At 47.6% G+C, this 18,776-nt stretch overlaps 1 protein-coding gene across 9 annotated transcripts in view; it reads right to left on the bottom strand.

Annotated features, from left to right (window-relative positions):
* ntng1a (netrin g1a) overlaps nt 1-18,776 on the bottom strand; it is a 64,639-nt gene that overhangs the window by 18,025 nt on the left and 27,838 nt on the right. For all 9 annotated transcript variants that reach the window (XM_029842975.1, XM_029842974.1, XM_029842969.1 and 6 more), the window contains exon 3: nt 12,561-13,204. In XM_029842975.1, the coding sequence (XP_029698835.1) occupies nt 12,561-13,204 (644 nt within the window). The remainder of the gene's footprint in view (nt 1-12,560; nt 13,205-18,776) is intronic.

Here is an 18,776-nt window from a genome sequence, read left to right as displayed (position 1 = left end):
TAATTTATGGTCCTCATGCTTAGAGCACAACGCTGAGATGAGGAAAGAAGGTTGGACTGCCAGAGCTCTCTCTGGAATCCCTGTTTTACGACACAGGCACCTTTGTGGAGCACATTTAAATGTTAGCTTAATGCTTTAAATGATCAACTAAAGAACACTTTGATACTCTGACCCTGTAGTTCAGGTCAGGGTCGGGTACATAAACTACCGAGTCCACCGAAGCCCGATGAAAGCTCGCTTTGATCTTACGGAACATTCCGGAATGGTTCTAGAGCTGGATGCCCTATAAAACACATCGAAATTGTTCCAGCATCATATTTAAATGAGTATTCTTTGAGCCTCATCTAATAACCAGAGGAAGTGCTGCGCTATGACGGAAAAACAAATATTATCTGATCTTCTGTTTTTTGCTTTATCCACTTGCGGAAATCAGTGGGTGATTAATTAAGTGGCATTTCAAGACTCCCGGCATCGCTCAGAAATTCTCACATCCCTAAAAAAAAAGGTTGCTTTTTTTAAAAATAGAAGCAGAAAATGTTGGATTTAAAGGCCCCTCGGAGCCTGGAGAGGATTCCGCTCCGAGCGGCTCCATGGTTGCGATGCTTTGTAAAACCGGACTGCAGCTGCTGTCACAATTTTAGCATCGCCGCAGATGCGGCAGAACTGAGGAAAAGTTCTTTGAGTTCAGTCCGTTAGAGACCGAAAATCAACTGTGGACTCCTGCTCAGTCCTGTTTAATGGGCTCCTCTGGCTTCCCCATATAAAGGTCGGACTTGTTAATGTGTGTGTGTTGGAGGTGTGGGCAGACTGGGATGTGGCGTGAAATGATTTTACATGGAGCCCTTTGTGGTTTAACCTTCGCTGCCTTTTAACCTCAACAACATTTTAATCAGCATCCAGAAGTGACAGCGTGGTCGGCATAATGATGAAGCCCGCCAGCGGGGCCCCGGGGGTCTCGTGTCCGCCGGTGCGGTTCTACCGCCAATCAGCGGCGGCTCCTGCAGGTGGACACCAGGGGAGCCCCCCCCCCCCCCACCCTCCCGACGCCGTCACTGCTGCGGCCACTAAAGCTCCAGAGCCGAGCCGAGCCGTGCTTCTGATCTGAGCGCTGATTGAAAGGCAGTCCTCCACTTTTCAGATCTCTCCTCCTATTAGTCCGTCAGCTCTAACAGCACTCCGGTATCGTTTAATAAATATTCATGGAGCCGAAGCATCTTTGTTTCTGGGAGGTGCTCCCAGTGTTATTGCTGCAGGCACTCAGCTAAAGGTCCTCATATTTATTCATAAAACTCCCCATAAGGCAATGAGCTTAATTGGTTGGACCGCTAAAGGGCCACGTTTAATTTCATTATTATTATTTGTTATACATTATATTGGTAAAAAACCAATGAGATTCCAATTCCCCTCCACATATGTGAGGGGGGCAGAAGCTGTGGATGTTGACTTTTCTTTATCCTGGCAGGAATGCCTGCAGGGCAGCCCGTGGAGGCTTGGCTTACCTGGAGTCGTGCATCCCTGACCTCTGCAGTAATGGGATTCTGATTGACACAATGGGTCCAACGACACACTGAGCCTCCGCGTGGAGCAACAAATAACAACAAACAGCAAACCCTTTCTGCTTCTGTAAACCTGGTCCACGTTGCAAATTTCACCAGGTTCAGCCCCCGACATTGCTCTAATTTTGCTCGCAGCGGCTTCAAAGCCAAAAGAATCAGCCAGTAATTAATATTAATTACCCACAAAGCGAGCCTACAACATCCCAGACGCACAAGACTGCTGATCCCGACAAATTGAGCTGGGTAAACTGTACATGGTCCTTAAGTGGGTTAACTAAGTGAAGCAATTAAATTTCAATCTAGCGCCCAGGTGTTTTCATACGCCAGCCAGTTGGGTCAAATGTTGATTTTGATGCTTGTGGCTGCATTCAGTGCGAGCTGTAAATGAATAAAAACTCACACGGGGGGTTCAGGGGGGGCGGGGTGGGGGTGCCGACGCTCGAGTGAACGCTCCGGTTTAATTATGCGTGATGAGAAATGAAATTGAAACACGGGAGTGGCGAGTGAAAAGGCCTCGGGGTGTGCGTGCAGGTGGTTTGTTGGGAACGGGAACAGATAATTGTGCAACACACACGCACGTTAAGGGGAACGAGGTATTTGTCGCACTCGCACACACCTTCAAACATCTGCAACAGCTGCCTGCTCTCGCCTGCATGAGCTTAGAACAGGTCAGACGACCCATGTGTCACCTGCGCATTATCTTCTCCTCCTCTGTGTGCAGTGCATGTTGGGAAATTAAAGTTGCGAAACCTCGGCGCCCAGTTCAACCCCGGCTCCCCCTCCCCGTAAAAGTGGTACTAATTATCGCTTCATCTCCGCCTCTCCTCCCGGGAGGAAGCGGCAAGTCCAGAAACAGTTTCCATTACGTGGTGCAGTTTCAGCCACGAAGAGATGGGACACAGTGTGACATTTAACACAGATGTAAATATGGCTTTAACTGCCTGGGGACGGGAATAAATGTGCTGGTTTTCAGACATTAAACACACCTTGGATGGGGTCGGTGGATGCTGCAGAATTCAACCGTTGACTGCATCGAAATATGAGTCAGCTTTAAATTAGCAGCATTCTTATTAAATCGATGATTGCTTGTTGAAGTGATGTCACTTCCTGTTCCTATAAAATGACGCTGTGATTATAGAAGGGACAACGATGTCTAACTGTTTTATTTAGCAGAGTCACTGCAGGTTCAGCTGAGGCGGGTGCACCAACCCGTCCCAGTCACCCGTCCACCCAATCCTCTGCATTACTAATGTATGCTGTTGGACATGCTATCCAAGCAGGAGTCAATCAAGAGGTCTTTACTGCCTGTGACACGCGAAGCCAGTTCGATAGAATCGACGTGCTGGTTCTCACTGATACCGCCCGCAGCTGAAGACTATGGGTCCTAGACGTGGCGACTCCGGGTGCAGGCAGGAGTGAGGGGGAGCGTTCCATCGGGGGGTGAACGGGTGGAGGGATATTAAAAGAGCTGATCATTTCATAAGTGACATCACTGATTGGAGTCCTTAAAGGAAATAACTCCCTGAAGACCCAGCAGCATTGATCGGTTTGGGTCAGACTGGGAGGGGTCAGACTGCATTTGACCTCGATGTGTGCGTGTGTGTGCGTTTGTGTGTGGGTGTGTGTGAGAGAGAGAGAGAGAGAGAGAGAGAGAGAGAGAGAGAGAGAGAGAGAGAGAGATCCAAGCAGATAAAAACAGATGGAGCTATTGAAACATGCAGAACTTTAGCAAAAAGTAGGATTTTATTCCATCAGCTAATTATCATTGATATTTTTATAGCTGGAAATCAAGTCATCCCAGGACTGTAAAACTACCTTAATGAGAGCAATTGAAGAAGATCTGATGAGGCATACAAACAGATTAACAAGTGCACAAGTAAACTTTGGGAACTCTTTTTATGTAATCCTGTTGTCTGGCGCAGACAACTCCAGTGTCTTCGGAGCCAGAATGTGAAAGCAGACAGGAGCCCAAAGAGCAGGTGTAATTACAGAAAAGGTTGGCAGTTTAAGTCTTAAACCGCAGCCACGGGTCATTAAGAACTGAGCTGGTTAAAGGGACACTTCGCCATAAAATGTCAGGCCATAATCAACCGGCTGATTAGCAGGTCCCATTGTGAAGAACGTGGACTCTGAAACCGGTATTTTTTAAATAGTTTCATATTACAGAGCAGAAAAAATGGACGTGAGGAGTGACGTAAAGGGCAGACTTAAGTGAATCTTATTATCCTTTCACAACCACACCAGTGAATCATGGGAAACTGGGAAATGGGCTGACGCGGTTCAGGATCAAAGCTATCCTCCGTAAGGTGTGTGTTGCTCTGTGTGTGTGTGTGTTGGTGGATCACTTCCACCATCAGCACTGCTGAGACAAAGTCATATCAAAAAGAGCAACCTAAGCTGTTAAATTCAACACATCTCTTTGTCTTTGCCTGATTGCTTATCTTTGCCAGTCGCGGCCGCATTGTCGCGGCGGTTCTGCTCGCAGGCTGAAGCTCTGCTGGATGGTCACACATAATGAGAGCCTGCATTCATTGTCCTCCACAAAAGACAACTTGCTTAGATTCACTTTTCATGACTCACTGATCCCATTATCAAGCCGTTTCTTTTCCCATCACTGAAATCAGAATCGAATATCTCGCTCGGGGAGGTTACCCCATCGGTGCAGTGTGTGTGTGCAGCCTGTGTGTGTGTGTGTGTTCATCTGCACACAAGGTGAATTAGGGAAACAGAGAACGTACAAAGAACCTCTCAACAGCCCCTCTATTAGAAATGCTGTATCTGCCTGGGCTAAATAGTGGGAACTGATGTCCTATTGTGTTTTCTTCCCTCTTTTGGAGACTTTAGGCTCAGCAAGCTTGTATTTCCCTTTACACAACATAAAACTTTACTAGAAAGAGATGAGAATAAGTTCAAAAGGAATATGTGGTTCCTTTAAAAGACCTTTAGTTAAGTCGTTTTGTATTGTGATGGGCAGAACTTGGTTTTTACTTAAGTTTCTTATTGTCCTCTGTGGACAAGTGGTGAATTTTAGTCCATTATTAACCTTCAGCTCTGTGAGAAGTTGCTCCTTGCGGTTATCTGCTCGGTAGCTTTTCTGTGATCTGCTTGATGTTGAGCTGATAAGCGACGGAACAATAGTGTCGATCTTTAAAGTGATTACACGAGTTTGGGAATTCATGCCTTGACCCCACTGCAGAATCTCAATCCTTTCCTTTCGATTCCCAAAAGATAGCATGGGAGCATCTTCCTCAGAGGCTACCCGCTCGTGATGTGGTGGTGGGGGGCCGCCAGTGAAGGAACGGTCAATGAGGATATTAGTCATGCAGCCCGACAGGAGCTCCCATTACCAGTAGTGGGGCGGCAGTAGTGGGAGAAGAGCTGGAGATGTGCTGAAAAAAAGGCCTCCCCATTAATAAAATGGGTCACTGCATGAATGTTGAATGTGCTCTGTCGACGGTGAGAAGGAGGAAAAAGTCTGCTGATACGACTGGATTCTACTCCCTAGAACCCATTTTGGAGATAATGACTCCAACTGGACACCGAAAACCGACGTGAAAATGACCCAGTTGACCAGTGAGCTTTGATGGGAATATATGGTGAGCCGTAATCAGCCGCGTGTGAGCATGAATGTATGGATCGTGTCTGGGAGATGCTGCACGCCAGGCTACAGCCCCCACACGCCGATGCACCAGTGGTCTTGTCAGATGGGCCACATTGTCAGAGCAATCTTCCAGTCCAGGAAGTAAATCCAATTTGTTGTCTTTGCTGGCTACTAATAATGGTAAACCCATTTAGAAGGGAATCGATGCAGCAAATATAAGCTCTGCATTATCAGCAAAGCAGCACTCAACGGGAAAACCGGTGCATCGAGTTAAAGGAGTAAACTGGAGCCTGTGAAGTGAGAAATAAATGTAGCTTCATCTCCAAGAACAGGGAAGGGATCTGTTGAGGCGGCGCGCCGCTGATAAAATCTCCATGTCACATGTAGCTTTTCTGCTCATATCTCTGGGCCCGGTCCACCCCCCCCACCCCGGCCGGTGGGCCGGTGATAAATAACCCCGGGTCGGCTTCTACACTCTTGCTGGGCTCAGTGTCGGTGACGCAGCGCTTTATCGGCTGATTTTATTGGTACGCGGAGCCCTCACTGCGCGTGATTTTAATCTCACGGCAGTCGCTCCATGTCTTTTATTCTGTATGAAAAGCCTTTTATTTATTTATTTTGGAGTGAAAAAGGTTGTTTTACTTTTTACAGTGCCGGTTCACTCGCACGTGATCTCTTAATGTCAACATTGAACTCTCATTTCGTTGTCTTTTATGAGGGGGCTTTCAGTAGAAAATGAGCATAGCAGCTGCGTGTTGACCCAAAACCTGCATCAGAACCAATCTGTTCGCTCTCTTCTTGCAGTTCCACTCAAGAACAAGACCCCGAGATTCTACAGCGCCCTCACCGGAGGCTGGAAGTCTTCTCCACCTTGGAGAACACAGATTTCCACAAGTTTAGGACTTTTTAGGACCCAGACAGGACCCAGCCGGCTGCAAAGGTCCTACTGCGAGCTGAAGGTCACTGATGGCTGGGACCAATAGGGCCACGTCATCGTCAAGGTCATCACGCCTGACACCCTCCATTACTTAGCTGTGTCTTACAGGCAGCAGCTTTGACAGCTGACAATGACCAAACCCTTTCCGGCTGTACAGGGGTCACTTTGCTGTTAGCATTGGACCATCAGAAGCATTTTCCCGTTCCCCACTGCAGAGGACTAAAACCTCTCTTAGGCTCGTATTAACCATCGGACGAGCTGCTTTTAGGCCCGCCAGAACCGTTCAATATCTCCCCGGTGATCCGTGCGTGGTTGGAACCCCTCCTTAAATGTCCAGACAAGCTTTGTCCCCCACAATGGCCTTGAGAAACTCGGGCTAAATCTCATCCAACGTCCTCATTAGCAGCTCAGTTGCTGCTCACACGCCCATCTGGATGGACGCTTACGTCCACAGTCAGCTTCTAAATTAAGCTTTCTTTCATTATTTTTTCCTCCAAGAAAACCCCCCCCCCCCCCCCGACACCTACAACAGATGGCCCGTTGCATCGATGCCGTTTCAACATGTGCTGTTTGTGTTTCAAATATTTTAGGAATGAAATATCGTAGGCCTTAAAGATGGAGCAACACAAAAGGTTTAAGCTGGATTGTCTTTAAAAAGGGGCGATTCAGCAGACGGAGACTAAGCAGCTGAAATCCAGCCTGCCTTCATTTTGCCATTTGTATGTGAGAGCAGCAAGCAGCACGGGAAGACGCAGAGGAGGCTTTAAACTGGCACAAAATAACCCACCATTGGACTATCTGTGATTTAAAAGTGCACGTTAACGCCCACTGACGAGCAAGGAAGGAGGAGGCAAGGAGCGAGGAGGCAAATTCCGATCTTTTTCTATATAAAACACCAAATTATGGGTTAAAACTCGAATTGGATGGTTGTACATGCTTCGTCAGACCTTTGCTGATCTCATCTTAAACAGTATTTGAGGTCCACGCGCACCCGATGTTAAAACAGGACGTTAAGGAAGATTCAATTGATTGAGGCAGACTTGGTTGGAAATCATTAACGTTCCTGACATTTGACACCACCAAGCTGCTGCTATGACTGTAAAGGCCCCTCGTTGGCACGTGGTTAAGCATCTGAAGCAAAGTTTGATTGACACACACACGGGAACGCAGGATATTTTCATCTCCACATGGAGGCTGGAGCCATTTTGGCCCACATCCAGGAGGACATCGGAGTGGTGATGACAGACTGAACCATGCAGATGCTTCCAGCTGTCACAGGTTTCACGTCTACCGTCACTTCACACCCTGACGCATTTATTGTCACCTCCGTTGTTCACGTGTATTGCTCGGAGAAGATCAATTACACAAAGGGGGGGGGGGGGGCATTTACTGTATATCAATATAGCCAGATGTGATTAGATGCAGCACAGCTGCCTCCAGATGGGTGCAGGTCTGAATAAATGGGATTTCATGCTAATTTGAAATATAAGTAATTCATTTTTAGCATCAATTATTTAAAAATCTACAAACGGGAGCTGTAGAAGGATGATAGTGCAGATCCCGTCGCTTCATAAAGCCGTCAATGCCAGAGCGTGCACGTGGTGACTGAAATTTCCTTTGAGCTCCTCAGTCAGCCAGACTGCAAGGAGGGCTGCGGACACAACAAGGCAGGCCGATCAAAGGCAGGGAGGTGGAGAAATGTCCCGGACTGGACTCAGGGGTGACAGGATCGAATGGGAGAGGGGGAGAAAGCAGATCAAGGGAATAGAGAAGCAGCTGGGGAGTCAAGTAAGCTCAGACTGAGGCAGTGACGAGCAAATGAGAACGGGTCAAAATGAGGACGCTGGCGCCAAAGATGTCAGCCAAAGCCTAAAAGGTCTGTTCAACAAAGAACTGACCATTCTTCATCACCCTGAGGCTATTCATTTAACTTATTCATATCACCTCCTTCACGTTCTCTTTCAAGTACCAACCACAGACCTTTGCCTAAGAACGGCTGTTTCTGTCACTAACTACAGGTCACCAGTTAATAAACCAACCCGTTGTTCCTCTCCCAGTGGACCCACACAGATGGGGGAAGCTTCAAACCAACCTGACTGCAAAGATGAAGGAAATAAATAAAATAAACTCTTCCCCGGATGCTTTGAAGTAAGAGGGAGAATGAAAAAGTGCAGGCGTGAGGATAGACTCAGGCCACTGAAGAACTTCATTTAGAGCCTGTGTTATCTCATCACACCATTCATGGAGAGCACGGTATCGCTGTGATACTGGATTAAGCAATTATTAAAGTAAAAGACTCGGGAACTTTAGAGCAGTAAAAGGCTAAAAAAAGAAGCCAAATTCACAGCGACTTAATTTTCCTTTTATAATAGTGAAATAGCAGCAAGGCTTCCCAACTCACTACCAGGCTATTTCACAGTGTTTAGGTTTATTTAGCAAAAGTAGCCTCATCTTGTCGTCCCTGCACCACAGCGGCTGGAAACAATTGTATAAATGTCTTTCTGGAGAACGAATTTAGCCTCTATTCTAGGGTGAAGCTGCTCCGATGTAGCTAGCGTACCTCCGTTAGGTCCGTTGGCCAAAAACATATATAAAGGTCTAACGGGTGTCTTTGAGACTCAAAAGACGGAGAAAACCAACAGGACAATGATGGATCCTGAACACACAGCCTGATTAGGAAAACACCGGACACATCACACTTCCTGCACGACCTGAAAATGCAGAAAAATGTGTCAGAGGATCCACATGCCGACAGCGTGAGTGATTCAGGGACGCAGAATAAATGAGTTGTGCCATAACAACCACTTCATAACACTTATCGTTGAGTCATCATTCCTCCCCCTTCCTGTATTCGCTGCTAGATGAGTCACCCATGAACACACACTTCATTCACATCATTAAATATGACACACACAGTCTGATGGATAGCTCCATGTTGATACACCTCACTTAACTCAATTGTGCCAGACAGACACGAGGCCGAGGGTCATCTGATGAGAGCCAGGAAGCTAACACGTGGCCTGCAGGTTGACAGATGGTCCAGGTTTGGCCCCACACGCAAACGGACTGACTCGGATTATAAAACCGAATAGGCTGACACGTGAAGCGCAGCTGAAGGTAAAGAGACGCTTACGTGGACACACGGGCGGAGGAAGGCTCGTCCACGTGATCGATCGATGCGCGGCCTCATTTGCGTTTCACCCACAAGTCAATTCACTCCAAACAATTAGCACGATATGGTTTTGCTCATAAACACTTGTCGTTACGACACTCTACGTTACATGGTTAGCCCGGTCACGGCCGACTGACCGATTTGCTCTTTCTTGTTTGATTTCACTCCTGCGCGACAAGAAGGGTCGGCGAGTGGAAAGCCTTATCCGGGAGAGGAGCGGGCAGGAAGAAACATGAAATTAGAAGTAATAGATTATCTGTCAACTGCAGGCGGGCCTAAAAGCAAGCCCAGCACAGCGGAGAGCCAGTGAGAAAAGAAAGAGATTGACTTCTTGTTTGTTCCTCCCCGAGGGGGCCTCCGATAAAGCCATCACTCACCAAACTGCTGATCTGTAGTTGAATGTATCCACACATGCACTCAATCTCACACCAATTAGAAAGTGCCAATAGTTTGACCCGGGCAACGCGGGACGGCTAAAGCCTCTTATCTTTCTTGTATGGCTGATAAGTGCTGGTTATGGGATGCAATAGAATGAATCAGATACTACAGATGGAAACAGAACTTTTATTGGGTTCTCCAGGAAATGAGGACATCCTGTGTGTCATGACGGCACTTCATGCAGGAAGAAGACCAACTATGGACGTTCTATGGTTCCTCGCTGTTGTTGTGTTGAAGCTGGAGGCAGCGGTTAATATTTCTGTGAACGTGGGCAGAAGTGTTTGCGTCGCACTGTAAATACAAGTCGGCCATTTTAAACTGCTGGCGATTGGCTTGAGGCCGAGTTTGGACCTCCCTAGCTCCTCTACCGGAGCAGGCATCACTCTGTCCATCCTCAAATACAATCTATGGATTTAACAAGTCTCTCTTCAAGTCCCCATGTCAACCGTGTGGTCAAAGTGATTGAATTGTTTCTGGTCTTGCTTTATTATGGCGAATGCAGGCTGTGGAAATTGGAATTGCAACTCGCGCAGGCTCAAGAGTGAATTGGCAAAACAAACGGAGACCTATCAAACGGCACCGTCATCTCCCAGTTCAGAGGTCCGTCTGAAAGGGCGGCGCGTAAACAGAGTAGTTTGTGTGTGAAGGGCCATGACGCTCAAGAGGAATCGGCCGAAAAAGGCTTGAAAATGTTGTTTCAAACAAATTTAAACCAAATTTAAAGGGAAAATTAAGTGGTTGAATATCGGATGTAGATTTGAAGTAAAAAATATGTGAGTGTGGCGGAGAAGCTGTGCTTGCTGAGGTTGCCCAGCGCCGCACGTTTCACAGACTGGTGAATAATTTAACTGACAGCGCTGCGAACTTCAGGACAGGCAGTTTTGCGGTGTCCAGATATGAAAATGGGACTAGACGTTTGTATGTAGCGAAGGTCCCAGTAACCCTGTCACATGCAAGACTCCTCTGAGAGGAACAAGTAGAGCGAGACGGGGAGCAGAGGCCAGGAGACAGAGAACAACAGCCAGAAAGACGTCTTCAGCAGCCTGAATCTTCTCCGGCTTTAATTACACTGTATTGATCACAGAAGGGGGAGAGACAGGTGGCCAGATTGAAGGCTGTAGTTACTGTAAAGCATGTAAAAAGGGGGGAGTCAAAGCAATTTTATCAATGTCATACAGCAGATAATTAGAAATTCCTTCTGACTGGCCACCCACTCATCTCACACTGCTGGTCCACAGAAACCGCCAGGGTGTCAGATTCACTTAGCTCACCGGGCTGCTCGCATTGTTCCCATCCCCTCACCTCTTCATGCTTGGTTTGATCTGAAATTCTTGCATCGATTATTTTCTCTTCCCCCTCCTCACCTAGTTCCTTTGCTCCTATCCCTGTAATGAGCTGGGAGGGAACGGTCATGGCTGAGGCGTCTGGCTCCCCTCGAACGGCTTTAGCTACATTTGACAGATGCAAACAGGTCCACTCGGACAAAGTTGTTCTGCTTTTGCTCTTTTTCAGTCTTGACTGGGTTGACCTACTTATTTTTTTAAAGAACTTTGGTTTCATTCTTTGTTTCTCACACTGAGGTGGTAAAAAAAACCTGTATCTCCTTCCACGTTCAACCCTTTCTTACGCCGGTGATCCAGCCGGAAGGCAGCTGAGTCCAGCACAGTGAAATATGCCAGATTCCACCTCGTTGCCCCCAAAAAATCGCTCCCGCCGAGTCTCACAGAACTGTATTCTGAGGGTTAAGGAGCTTATGTCTCGTATACAACGCTTGGAGAAAGGGGCTGAGCAGCGATTCTCCATGGGGTGTGTGTGCGTGTGTGTAGGGGGGTGAGAAGAAAAGTGAATCCTCTCCGTGAAGAGTGTATCTCATTATAGCTGAACTGTATGTTACCTTTGGTAAACAGCGGGAAAATATTCTCGGACAGGCGTCAAATTGAAAACAGCGTGATGGTAAACATAACGGCCCGGTGGTGGCGCACGAGCCGCTCTCAAAACCAAAGTCCCGCGGGGATCAACCAGTTAAATCCTGATTACCCAGAATAAATAATCAGCATTTACATCAACCCCCCTCAGTTCGCCGTTGAATGGTTACCGCCCAAGTCCTTTGTGTTGGTAAAGGACCTGGAGTTGTTTTGTTTTTTTTCTAAATGACCTTCTCAATCATGAGAAAATTCAAAAATTCAATTTCTAAGAAACATTCATCACCGCAGCCCCCATTGCTCAAGGCTACCTGTCCATTTGTGGCATTAAAGTGCGCATTGTGCTTTGTGCAGTGCGCCTGGGGTACATGTGAATGGCTTATTAGGAAAATCAACAAATTAGTGATTCTTTAAATGGCTGGAAGGTGTTTGATAATATGTATGGTGGCGAAATAATGTTTGCTTCGACACAGCGGCGGTTAGTTCATGTTTCCCTCTGCAGTCTGGGTGTTTGACTCCAACACATCTGCCTGCATCTCTGGATTGTTGTGACATCCTGCCGCCGCGCACCGGTGCACCGCGAGCCTCTCGAGTGTGAAAAGCAAAACAAGAGTAATTAAATCTTCATTCTGTCGCGCTACAACCACTTTTACATGTGTTAAAAAGGCACAGAGCGTAATGGGCACGCCACTTCTATCTGTGCCCTCCTGACTCTCGCGGTAATTTCAGCGCGCTTCTGTCAGCCTCTGCGGAGCGCCCCCTTGTGCCCCGAAGATACTATAGATCAAGCACTAATTACAGCGCGTCGGATGAGACGCGATACTTGGAAGATCACAGACAGTTGAGTGATGCGTTGGTCGAAAGTGCAGCTCTGTAGGAGGTCCTGATGGTGTCTATGCATCTATAAGTCGGGTTTGAAGAGCTGAGGTCTTACCTGCCCTGGACTTTGATATCAGAGATGGCGTAGAAGTATCTGGAGAGGTTGTCCTCATCGACCATTGTTGCTCCCGTGGCGGGACGTAGCAGGCGGATTCTCAGGTCCGTGATGGTGAAGAAGTCCCTCAGGTTCTTGGTGGTGTCCAGCTGCCCATAAAGAGAAGCCATGTTGTGGAGCCGAGGCCCGGCAAACAGTGCGAAGCGGTCCTTGATCTCAAAACGTACAGTTTTGTCATACTTCCACACATAACCGCGCGAGTAGTCCTCAGTGCAGATGATGTCCAGCAGGGTATGCTGAGTCAGGTCCTGCACTGTTTTGGGCTCCATGGTGAAGGCATCCAGGCAGTCAGTGGCATAGAACTGGTAGGGCTGCCAGGTTTTTCCGTAGTCCAGCGACTTTTCCAGGACCATCTGTTCGGGTCGGCCCGACTCGAAGGTAAGGACGATGTCATCGGTCAGTTCAATCGTCTTGTTCCAAGACAGAGTGATGTTGACCAGAAGGGGTTTGGGGTACTTCTTCCAAGATGAGGACTGCCAGAAGGTGGTGGGATTACGGCCTTCGATGTCAAACATGAGCTCGGGAGGGTGGGCGAGTTCCTCCGTGCTGGCGTCACATTCATTGTTACACATGTAGGGGTTCTCCTACGGGGACAAACACAGAACACAAGAATGTACCATAAATACAGATCACGAGAATGTAGCGTGTTCATCTGACAGAGGCCTGTCAGCATTCCGAATCAGTGTTCTAAGGCTCTGAAGCATAACCTCAGACAACACGTCCCATAACAGCTCCAAAGGTCTTAGAAGAACCAGAATGATTTATGGCTTCTATTACATTAAATGTTTTATTTCATCCTTTTAGTCTCTTCCGAATGAAACGATGCTGCGCAGACGCTACGGCCAACAGAGCCGATAATAAGGTCGGATTACTCGACAGTCCCGAGTCAACCCCATCAAACTACTGACGTGCACCCTGTGAGAGCATTAGCGGAGCAGCTCCGGATCAATATAAGTTTGGGATGGAATTAAAATACACGTTCCTTTTTGTCGCCTTTCCCAACAACTATGGCGGAAGCAGGTTGTAATAAAGGCATGTGGGGAGGGTGGAGGAAGCAAAAATACGGACACAGTCATCTTAAAATAGATAGATAGATTAGATCCGATTAGAACAGCATGTATTGATCATATTGGACCTGAGATTGCTAATAAACATTTACGCAGAAGAAGAATAGCTGGCAAAAACCAAGAGGCAAACATATAAGAAGCAGCCTCTTTGATGACTAGGTGTTGCAGCGTAAATATGAGGCGCGCCTGTAATGGCGGCGCTGGGATAAGTAAGAAAACAAGGTGTGTGAGAGCAGAGAGTCAATTTCATAGCTCCTCATGGCACAGACTCAATAATGTTGTTTTTTTCTAAACCACTGTGTTACAAAAGAGAAAAATATAAGGATTTGTGCAGCTGTGCGCCAGGTGAGTGCACAATCGTAGAATATATGAATACCTGAGGGCCTGTGGCTCTCTGCTGCATATTTAGATTCTGCAATCGTCCCTGCAGCTTTAATTATCTTCATTCCCCAACCTACTGTAAATAATGTCATGTTTTAGGTCAATGAATAGAGTGGAATTGCCCTTTTATTTTTTTTTAAACGGGAATTTTAGGTGGCAGAAGCAGGTGGAAGCATGTTCATGGCATCTAATCCTGCTTTGTTAAGGTTATTGCTATTTTCTAGAAAGTCCTGTTTGATTTACCACTGATCATTACCAGCTGGCTTCTCCTCCCGCTCCCCGGGGGCTTCTTCTTGCTGTCAGGGGGAGAAGGCGCGACTCTACGAGGACCTTTCAAGTGCTACAAGCTCCAATTTATCAGGACAAGATAATCCACTACTTGATTAGGTGGGACATGTCACCCTGCGCATGTGCCTCTGTGAGTGTGCGTGGTGGCGAGAAGTGTGGCGACGAGGGTGGGGAACATGAAAAGGAGCCGAGACGGAGTCAGTTAGAAGGAGAAACAGCACTATTCGCCTAATAAGCTTTGCAAGTTTCCCCCCAGTCCTCCAAGGCGAGGTGGCAATAAAACAGGGTTGTGTCAGGCCTTCTGACTGCTGGACAGGCCCATTAATATCCTGTCTGGAGGATCCCCTACAGGCGTCTCCCAGCGCTGGACAGAGGTGGTTGGGAGGAGATGAAGGAGGAAGAAGGGAGAGTGGCAGTGGAAAATTCCACTTGGGTTTTCAGGATGGAGGTAAGGTGTGCCATTAGGTGCAGCATCTGGTGCACTGCGTAGCCACAGACAGATGTGTAATAACTCATATGTGGCAGTTATGTCTGCCCGGGGGGTGGGGGTGGGGGGGGGGGGGGGGGGGGGGGGGGGGGGTGGACAGTCTCTAAAACACACTTGGCATGCAGGATGGCAGCCAGTGCTGGTGTGGCTGCTGGGAACATGCAGGTACTCAGGAAAGGGAAGTGCACATCGACACGTTTGCCTCTCTCCGACTCCATCACAAAGAAATCAGAAAATAAATGAAACAAATCAGTGCGTTCGAGGATACGTAAGGACCCTCACCCTCACCCTCACCCTCACCGGAACATATCCATGATCGGACAGAGATGCATCGATTGCCGTGGCCGCCGCACATAGCACCTGACAAACAGCCAGTCAAACAGCTCTGTCCCCAACACGCGGGTTAAAAACCTTTCATTACTGTCTCCTTTTCTTATCGCTTAATGACAAAATACTGCCTTTATGAAGATCAATAGCCTCACTCATCATCCCGGGGAAGAGGAAAGAGATACAATTCTGAGTATACGACCTCCTGAAAATCAATGTAAGGTTTCCCTGTTTTACCGCGGGGCACCGCGGAGGGCTCGGCTAGCCGATTATTGTTTTGCCGGACATTAATATAAACGACAGCGTCCAACACCGCAGCATTTCTGTAATTAAAAATGATGTTTCTATTAGTCCCAGTGTGGCGATAAGTAGCCAGGATGGAGGGCAGCCATGGCAGATCACAAAGCCAACGCTCTGGGTTAGCCGAGCGGACAAGTCACGCTAAATTGGTGCTAACGGAGATACGGTCATCCCACCCCAAACCCAGTAACTTAATCCCATTATTACGATGGTGGGATGGTGCGAGCGGGCGACGTGCGCATGGATGTTACACGTGCGGCAGCCTGTGTGTGCGCGCGTGTGCATGGATTCACAAATCATCTGGAAGCTCCTCTAAATTCATTTGGCCTTCTCCCCGTATTTGTCAAACCGTTCAGGCTAATTTAGCAGCGCGACGGTGGAGGAATACAAATCAACACAGCAGCAAAGGATCCGGAATTAGACAAATTCTGTCGGGCTGCACTCCACAGACCTGCATTACTCTGAGCATCTGGGTCAAGTGTTTCCCTTGTTTGCCAAATGAGTGTGTTCGACAGATTGCAGATGATGCTACTACAAATGAAACAGTTCACTGTAGAAGGTAATAGCTGTTCTAATCTAATTAGCGCTGACGACAACAGGACCAAAGCAAAAAACAAACAAACAGGTATTTTATAAAGAGGGCCAGAAAGTTTTACAGCAACCAGCAGAAGAAAGGAATGAAGCTTTCAGGTCTAATGGTTTGTCGTTCTAATAAAAGCAGAAAAAGGGAACAAAAAGCATTTGGGTAATATGTCCTGATTGCTTATTGTGGAACGTTACTTTGGTGCTAAAAAAGACACAATAAAGTGTTGGGAGTAAAGAAACGAGTTCAGCCCGAAGACAAATTTTTTAATTTCATGATGACAAATTAAAAGATTAAGTGAAAGATTAAGAACTTATCCTCTGGACTTGGGTTTGTCTATGTTTTATGGAGGGGGGGGGGGGTCGGTCCAGGTGGAGGACGGGATGTGTGGGAAAATAAATGTACTAAGAGCTGACAGGTTTTCCAGATAGATGAAGTTGCACCAGTCAGAGGCTTCGGTGTGACTGATGTGTGGCGCTTGTAACCCAGATAAGAAAATCACATCCTGGCTCCACCTCTGTCCATCTTTACAGCGTCGCCACATTTTTGTGCACGTACACTTTCACTGAGAGGCATCGGGGACGTCCTTGAAACAGCAGTTTGCCCATAATCATGGAAAATGCCTCTTAGAAAATGTATTAAACGACTATTTGTGAGTGTAAACGTTGGTTTACTGGGATTACCAGATGTTAATAAAAACATAATAAACACACACACACACACACAAACACAGCGTCCGTATGGCCTGTGAGGGGACAGACAGGGAGGGAGTCCGATTGGACAAGTCTATCAAAAGACACATTTCACTAGCAGCCTTCAGCTGCTCCTAACAAGACAAACAAATTGCTTCTTCACCAAGTTGCCCAACATCTGAGCAGGGTTTTCCAGACAACAAACACTCCAAATTTATATCAAAGTCTTTGTCTTTTGCTTTGCTTCCAACCCAGCCGTCTTCAAAAATCCACTTCTATCAGGAGAACAGTGCTTATTAAAGGATTTAAAGAGCACTGAAACCTGGTGACACACACCTGCTACAGGTACAAAGGAAGCAACATCGCGCTGAAACACATGTTAGCATGGTCAAGAACTTCTGATGGAACAACAACAACCAATTTGTCTCACATTTGGATGGTAGATCGGCTTCAGAAATATGTATGAAATAAGTTTAAAAAAAATAAAAATCTACTCATTTTGTGTGTGTGTGTGCACGTGTGTGTGTGAGAGAGAGAGAGTAGAGGAAACGAGGTTGGGGTTAAAGCTATCCCTGCTGCATTAATGAAATGACCTTGTTCCACGATGGATTTTTTTCATCCTCGACCCAGGGGTTTGATTGAAGCAAAGCCCCCCCCCCCCCCCCACACACACACACACATACCCACACACACACACCTCCAGTCGTGCCAACACCTTTACTGGATTGCCTCCGCTCCCTTCTCTCCCAGGATGACGGCTGGTGCAGACGGAGAGAGCAGCTTAACCTGAACGTGGAATGAATTTTGGATGCCGCTGTGACAGATTACAGTGGTAATAGACACCCGGGCCAAATCCTCACCAGGATTACAATCATATTTTCAAATGGCTCAGGGCTGGACGGAGGTCAACTAGCCTGGACCACAAGTCCACAAGGTGATGCGGGATTGAAATGACGCAGGCCTCCCTGACAATGCAGTCCAAGACCATTATAAGAGGACAACAAAAGGCTGAATTCCTCTTCGCCTTCTGAAAAATCCCATGGAAACACTGGTGCGACACCAGTGGATGATCATCTACCAGTTCCAGGAGCTGTGGAGATTCAAACGGCAAACGTTCCGAATTTTGTCCCCGGCTTTCCCGACTTTCCAAACCACCTGAAGGGCGTTGAGCGTCAGTGGGCAGTTTACATGTGAAATATTTTGCTGTTATTTCCCTCCCCCCTGAAGACCAGACAATGACAGACGTCCACTCACTGGGCTGGGCCAGTGCACCAACGGTCCTGGAGCCCAACGCTCTGCGGGCTGCGGCGGAACACAGTCAGACAGCTCGAGGCCTCCGGCCGATGAAATATGCTGCTTTGTGGCACCGGAGGGACACATCCAACAGTGATCTCACGCAATGAGCTGCGCCGTTCGTCTTAAGCACCGCAGCGTCGGTCCACCGGTCAACTGCGGGGAGGTTAAGAGGCGAGACGATGTATAAATGCCCTCGTGTTGTGTTCAATGCCATAATGACGTCGATTTAGAGGAATTATGAGCCCTAAAACAAGAGAGGGGAAAGCCTTCAGCAGGCAGCCTCTGCCGTTCAACCGGATATAAAAACAATTTGATATTCTATTATCTTTAATACGGCAGCGCGGGCCCCGCTGGGCGCCGCCGGGATGCGGTACGGAGGACAGGAGCGTCTCCTCTGCTTAGGAGAAGGGAAACAGCCATTAAAGAAGCGGCCATGGACTGTTTGACATCTGTACGTAGAGACATTACACAGGCAGTTAACCCGCCAGCTTAATGGTGCCGCTCGGAACGTCGCATTGGCACCGTTCCCCTCTAAACAAGCTCCTTTTTCCTTAAACAAGCCGGCGCCGTGATGTGGAAAACAAATGAATTCGTGATGATTTACAACTCGGAGGGACAAAAAGAGACAAATAAAGTCTGTTAAATGGGGCCAGCGCTTTGCACGCACGCCACTGCTGGCGATGAGACAGAGGAACAGTTCGGGGTCGTTGACGCCACCGAGACATTTGGATATTT

Source organism: Takifugu rubripes, chromosome 10 (genome assembly GCF_901000725.2).
Source record: "Takifugu rubripes chromosome 10, fTakRub1.2, whole genome shotgun sequence".
NCBI classification, from domain to species: domain Eukaryota; kingdom Metazoa; phylum Chordata; class Actinopteri; order Tetraodontiformes; family Tetraodontidae; genus Takifugu; species Takifugu rubripes.
The sequence above is the reverse complement of the archived record's forward strand: the minus strand, read 5'-3'. Positions and strand labels throughout refer to the sequence as shown.